The sequence below is a fragment of the Poromitra crassiceps genome (assembly GCF_964638095.1).
Source record: "Poromitra crassiceps genome assembly, chromosome: 16".
Classification (NCBI taxonomy): Eukaryota; Metazoa; Chordata; class Actinopteri; order Beryciformes; family Melamphaidae; genus Poromitra; species Poromitra crassiceps.
This window is the reverse complement of record NC_139645.1, coordinates 8224704-8232205: the sequence shown is the minus strand read 5'-3', so window position 1 is coordinate 8232205 and position 7502 is coordinate 8224704. Positions and strand designations below refer to the sequence as shown.

General features: G+C 42.7%; 1 protein-coding gene across 1 annotated transcript; it reads right to left on the bottom strand.

The window, feature by feature from the left end:
- Positions 1-1759: 1759 nt before the first annotated feature.
- On the bottom strand, positions 1760-5417 carry slc35c1 (solute carrier family 35 member C1). The gene is made up of 2 exons (XM_083653072.1): positions 4774-5417; positions 1760-3653 (listed from the first exon to the last, which is right to left on the bottom strand). The coding sequence occupies exons 1-2, from the start codon at positions 5294-5296 to the stop codon at positions 3073-3075; spliced, it is 1104 nt and encodes a 367-aa protein (XP_083509198.1). The 5' UTR covers positions 5297-5417; the 3' UTR covers positions 1760-3072.
- Positions 5418-7502: the final 2085 nt, after the last annotated feature.

Genomic DNA, 7502 nt, shown 5'->3' with positions numbered 1-7502 from the left:
AAAAAGCTGTGAACACAATTATATCGTCCCAGTGGCAATTTTTGTGTCCGACTGAGGCATAGTCTGACCTGGTGCAACGACTTTACGAGGATCTTGAAGGCAGCATCTGTCTAGCGCACTACCCCGTGCAGCTATCTCGTGCAGGGCGTTGAGCCGCCAGTGATTTTATGTAAGCGAGTAAATCAAGGTTTTATAAGATATATCTTTATATAAGTCGATGGGCGTAACAGGCATGCAGCTATTTCTATTCCATAATAACCTGTAGTGTGGTGCGGAAAGCTGACATCAAGTCGTTAATTAGTGTTGCAACTTAATAATAGTGTAGCCTAATGAAGTCTCATCCTCGGATAAGCAGAGCCTGCATTTTGTTATCCAACAAAATAGGTCAGAAAAGCTACTGGAGTTCATTTTTTTGTTTAGCCTAGTTGAAGACTTTTCATTTTGTTCTGGCTCCAGATGAGGCACACTGTGGCAAATGTTTACCAAAAAAGTCATATTAATTAAAATAGCCAATTAATCAATTAATGCTTGGGAATTTGAATTTCACCTGTGACTAAAGGCCAGAAAAGAAAACAAAATTTCTGAACAAACCTTAGCCACAGCAGCACACATGATAGCTATTCCAAACAAGTGTTAGCACCCTGATTATAAATTATGGTTTTAGCTGTTATGGGTATAGTCTCGCTTAGAAGGCCTATTTCTTGTCTGTCTTGTTGGTTCATATTGCACTGGCTTAATGTGCAGAAGCAGTAATGCACACTGCCTGGGTTTCAGAGTGTTCCTGCACACTGATGACTTCTGTATTTTTTATTTCACTCACCTGCTCTCAGACTAGAAAGGTTATTCTGCTCACGTTTCAGCAGCAGGTGCACGGTTACCATCTATCTCAAAAGACTGATAAATAATTCTGTGCTGAGTAACACAGACTGCGATGTTTGATGGGGCTCGGCTCTCTCTGTCCTGCACAAAGGGTTACCTGTTCAAAGATGTTTTGACGTGGGACTACTTCACTTTAGACTTGACAATCATCCCCAGGTTACACTGAGAGTGGAATATGTTTATGGCTTAATAGTGCCATCTAGTGTCTTCAATGAAAGTTTCTACCAACCTGACAAGTGATGTTATGGGAATAGATCTTCAATCTAGCACTAGATAGTTTGATAAAAAATAAAAAATAAAAATAAAAAACGACACTGAACATTATTTAAAGACTGCACACACACACACACACACACACACACACACACACACACACACACACACATATATATATATATATACACATACATATACACACACTCACACACATATATATATACTGTATATATATATATATACTGTATATATATATATATATATATATATATATATATATATATATATATATATATATATATATATATATATATATATAAACTTTGTATATGTATATAACTTTAGCTTCTCAAAATAGTACACCAAATGATGGACCAGCATTATCTTTAGTATGTGAGACAGCCACAAAATTTCACATAAAAAAAAAAGATAAATAATTGAAATATTATTAATAATAAATCCACCTTAAAAACTGACAACACTCACTGGCAGCTATTGCCTCTTCAATTCTGAAAGCTTTTACACTCTTTTTGGAGAAACATGTATAAAGGAGACCCTGAGCAAAAATATAGACAGAATGCCTCATTTTATTTCACAGTGTATTTACCAATAGGTGTGTCCAACCGATCCCTTTACAGTTGATGGCGGCAGGCCTATTCTTTGAAATACATAGAGATGTAGAGGTGTAGTTATCATCAGGTGTAACGTTGTGAGGTGTTTTGTAGCAGATCTGTCGCACAGGTAACAGACAGTGCTGCACCAACACACAGAGCATCATCTGAAATGCAAAAGACCCCGTCGATAATATTACAAGCTGCAGCTTTCAGTCTGTCCCAATTTTCTAACCTTATTTTGAAATGCAAATGTATTTGCATAGAGGTGCTGTCAAGAGGAAACATACTACACAAATATACTGGAAATAAAGCCATATAAATCAATCTTCACACTCACGGCTTTAACACCTTGAAATAGTGTTTTTTTTACTCATGAGAGAAAAGGCCTTTTTGGTGTAAATGCCAGTAATACACCGACATGGAATCTCTGATTCCCTCAAGCCGTCTGTCTATTCAGTGGATATCCTGTCATCTTGGTTTGCTTCAAATCGGACACATTGTCCCGGTGCCCTAAAACCACTAACAGGATAGTAACATATACATTATAAAGATGCGTTTGATATCCCTTCTAATTAAAAATCAACACAATGAATTAAACAAGAAATGTACAAAAGTTCCTTCATTCCTGTATATCTCAATCGAAATAAATATCCTTATGCCCTCCTTGTGAATTATTATTTTTTAAACAATTTTCCCTACGTCATCTTTTCCTGACCATAAGAAAAAAAACATCATATCGCTCAATGCTCAGTCATTTTCAACATAATTGTAAAAAGGATCATAATAATAAATGGTGATATCTTTAAATAAAACATAATACACAGCCATTAAACCCTTTGGCTCCAAGTCAAACTGTATAAAACCCACGCTGCCCGACATTAAACGCAACCAAAAAATCACTGCAGCCAAAACACACTGTACAAATGAATCCACGGGTAGGCTATGTACCCGCTAGCGCTGCAACTAACCGTGATCACTAATCATTTTCTCTAATAATCAATTAGTCGTTTGGTCCACAAAATGTCACAAAATGGTGAAAAATGTCGATCACTTTTTCCCCCAACAATGCCCAAGATGACATCTTCAAATGTCTTCTCTTGTCCTGACAAACAGTCCACAACCACAAGAGAATCGGTTCACTCTCATGGAAGACTAAAGACACCGGAAAATATTCACATCTAAGAAGCTGGAACGAGATTATTATTATTATTATTATTAGTAAAATTGAGTCGAAACGATTAATCGATTATAAAAATAGTTGGCGATTATATATCTGTCAATGGACTAATCGACTGGCTGCAATCAGTCATTATGGTGAATATCGGCATTATTTCAGTCAGTCAACACAATCTGGGGTTGCCGGTTACACTCCCGGGTTGCCCTTCTCCCCTGGCAGCAGCTTCTCCCTGGCCGTGTCCTGGGGCACCTTTTGGGAGACCCTCTTCATCTCCAGGCTCTTGACCCAGGTGTAGGCCGACGAGCCGACCAGCACCATCATGTTGCTGGTCCACCACAGCGGGCTCTTGGTGGACGCGTTGTACACCACGGCGATGACGGTCTGCGCGCACGCCTTGGCCGTGCCCGAGACGTTGTGCGTCAGCGGGCTGGTGTACTTGATCTGCAGGCCCGTCACGTAGCCGATGGCGAAGCCGAACACGCCCCCGAGCGTCATCACGCCCCAGAAGGACATGTCGCCCAGGCGGCTGAAGCTGGCCAGGTGGCGCAGCTCGCCGCACACCAGGATGAGCGGCAGGAAGAGGACGCACGCGTTGATGTTGTTGTAGTAGGACAGCTTCCAGATGTTGCCGTCGACGGCCGGCATCACCTTCTTGGTGTAGATGGCGTTGAGGGAGACGCAGGCGCTGGCCAGCACGCCGAAGAAGACGCCGGTCCAGGAGAGGGAGCCCGCCAGGCTTTCCTGGTCCACGCCTAGCCAGAATCCACCTAAGGAACAAGGCAAGCATGCAGGGTTTTAATGATGATGACGCACACAGAACTAAGAACATGCACTAAAAACAGGACCACTAAAATATATCTCCATGACTTTCCATTTTCTGTGCAATCTGAGTATTGTTGGTTATTTATAATGACCTCATGGCAATCTTTAAACATTTCAAAATTCATTGGTCTTGCATCGGTCTGCTTAAGGGCAGATGAAAGCTGCTGAAACGGTTTTGAAATGATGATGCTGATACTGCCCATGGCCAAAACATGACTGATGTGGAACATTGAAGTTCCATTGATTGGCATTTCATAATCAATAAGCTATAATTGCATAACACATTATTAATTGGTATAGGTTATTAGTCATAAGACAGGCTCATATAGACAGACATGATGGACTGCACTATGCAGACACACATAACTAGCTTATCAAGCACTCCCCTTTGCTCTGGCCTTCAGAAACTCAGCATGACAATGACCATGAGACAGGAACTTGCTGATAACAGCGTCCCAGTTAGACTGCACCGACACACACACATTTACAAGAGATCATCCCATTCCTCTCCCCCCTCTTTTCCTGCCTTACACTATAAAGCCTATGTTGAATTGTGACATCGCCACTGAATATTTCGGACTCTGTATGACATATCAATTATGTATTTACATTGAGATTCAGTCCTCCTCTAATGCAGTTTAGAGGAGAATGTTATGGCTTTAAATATACTTTTGTAAGACAGTTCCTGGACTCTTGGCTTCATTCAATTTGGTTTATATTAGCTGTTATATTATATAGCGGATGAGGGATGGTGAATTCCATTCTACAACAATGACCATGTGATATTATGATACAACCGAGTTATCCATGCTTTCAGCTTCCTTTACAAACTCTATAAAGAGGAGAGGGAGACAGGGAGTCAGCCAAAATGAAACATAATAAACGTGCCCCGGGATAAATTGAGTGCAGATTTTAATCTCAGCCGTTGGCCTACTTTCAACAAAGGTTTGCATATGATCGCCCCAGTTGCAAATTGACACAAAACCAGGCCATAATAATTAAAACCGACACTCTTCCTCACAAACGAGACAAAAAGTGTGTGCGCTGTTCAACGGTTCAACTTACCCAGAATGACCCCGCAGCACAGTATGGCTCTGAAGGAGGTGCTCTGTTTCAGGATGATGTAGGAGAGCAGCACGTTGAACAGCGTGCTGAGGGAGCGACCGACCGTGTAGAAAGCCACTCCCACGTACTTCAGGCACAGGTTGTTGAAGGTGATCATGCCGATAAACACCACGGACAACGGCAGCACCTCCCGGGACGTCTTCGGGTTGAATTTGACCGACGGGAAGTCAATGAGCCCCGGGCACAACTTGGACAGTAACTGCATGAGCCAACACAGCACCACGGTCACCACGCACTGGTAAAAAGTCACAAACAAGGGGGCGTCCAAGTCCCGATTGTCCAGCAGATAATTGTTGAGAAACACCATGGTGATCGAGATGAACCAGTAGAGTGCCACGACCGCGGCTATTCGCATCGCTCGCAGGATGAACGTCTCTCCTCCGCGTCCCTCTTCGTCTATCGAGTCCGAGTTGGCCAGAGCCATTCTGAGGATGTTGGAGCGCTTCAGCTGGACCCTGTTCATGTCAGATGGAGCACAGAACCACAGGCGGAACGGCTCAAAACGGCAGCATTTGGGTGAGTGGAAATGTAAAGTGTTGTCTCACATGAGCTAGAGAGGGACCAAAACAACCACTCAGGCTAGCTTACACGAGAAACCGCTACACCTCCTCCTGACTACTTCCTGGTTCACTCTGGGCAAGGATTCTCTCTCTCTCTCTCTCTCCCTCTCCCTTAAAGAGACACACTGGTGAACTGGGTGCGTTCGGAAATCCAATCTGACGCTCCTCTATGGAGCGTTCTCTTTCTGTATGAATTAATGAATTAGTTTTTATAAACACATGCTACTGGCTAGAATCACCTGCCAAGCACACATTGTGGGCGTAGCATCTTCCCACACACATCAGCACCATGTGGAACTCAGTGAGTGATGTCATCAGTGATGATCTCATCAGTGATGTCACTGTGAAGCCGTGAAATAAATATTATAGCGCAATGATTGTGGAGGGCAACGGATTCATCATCAGTGATGTCATACGCCTTCATGACATCATAGACCTTTATAGGCTACCTAATGAGGAGGCTCATTTCACAGGTGGTAAAGGAAGGAAGTAATGCAGGTGTAATCATTAGCATTAATGAGGGCACCTGGCACTTGGAACACCTACAGAATGGAAGCATAATTAATGGTATTAGTTACAGCTGCTTTACTTCCTGCTTTTACCACCTCAAAACGGTTGATGTGAAATGGGTCCATGGCTCTGTGAGTGTGAAGGTGTAAAATACCTAAAAATATTGCTGTAGCGCCCCCAAAATCCTTCAACTGAGCATGTTAAGAAAAAAAGTCCTACTATGATTGTTGGTAACCATCTGAGGACTTGACCTCCTGACCAAGGCTGCTGCCGTTATGTAATGGAGAAGCATCCTTGGATGTCAAATACATAGTCAACTGTTGATGTTCAGATCACCAGTTGCCTGAGTTGCAAACCTGACATCATCGGTGAACTATTTCTAGTAGCCTATACAATATAATACAGCAGTTATACAGCATTAAAATACTTCTTACAGGATAATGCATCAATAATTTAACACTCTGTAAGGAATCATTCTCCAGTACTTTGATTTATGCTGCTGCTGCTACTGATGACGATGATGATGATGATGATTGATTTTTGATACACTATTACCTTTTGAATGCAGAACCTTTGCTTTAATGAAGTATTTTTCCCGAAAGGCATAGCTTGTGTTTTTAATGATTTCCTGGGATCCCTATCAAACTATCTAATTTCTCTGTAGTAACGTATCCGCTTATTCAATTGTTAGTTCCATGTCTAATCTAATCCCTTGCATCTGATTCACTGATAAAATGTCTTACCTCAGTCTAAGGTTGACTTGTCTGAGGGCTGATCTTTTTTATCTTTGGAATCTTTGCCTATAAAATGTGTCCTGCTTCCACGATAAGCGTGTTTAACTTTCAATAAGGAAGTATCTTCCGTAAACTATTCCTGTCCTGCCACCACCCCCTCCTCCCACAAGGCTGCGACAATAGGGCTTGTTGGCACACAGCCTGTCTTACCTGCTATTCAGTCTTTATGTGCGAGGCTGTGCAGGGGTCTAACCTGCACGTCCAAGTTTGTCACATATAGGTAAGGAGTATTTTTTTTATTGGAAATTAGATAAATGAAATGCTTTGTTTGAGCTAATAACACTGTGTTTGGTCACACAGGCTCATCTCACAGTTCAATATGCCCAGAGAGGACTGAGTTTAAAAAGAGCATAGATAATACTCACAAGGCCACCACCACCACAAAGCATATGTGGCTGTATATTATACAGTATGCTATGGAAAGTAATGATCATGTGGTTTGACATTGCCACCTAGTGGCATTAACAATTATGGCATGTGGAAGATGCATGCAGCCTTCAAGTCAATAAAGAAAAAAAACATCGCATGGATGCATAACTGGGACGTATCCTCAGTGATGTACCCTGGGGTCATAGGATGTTTCGGGTCTCGCAACATCATACACCCTCGCCCAGGTGACCCAGCCGGGGCTGGCCAAGCCCCAACTTACGTCCCAGTAGCTACCCACGGTCAGCCCTATAGGGAGGGTCGAAGGTGGTCACGCGGTCAGGGCCACTCAATCCGCTGCTCCGGAACTACTCTGCTGGGACCGGGGGGGGGGGGGGAGGGCTCTGGTACGTAGAGGGACCGGGCTCTGTGGGTTGCC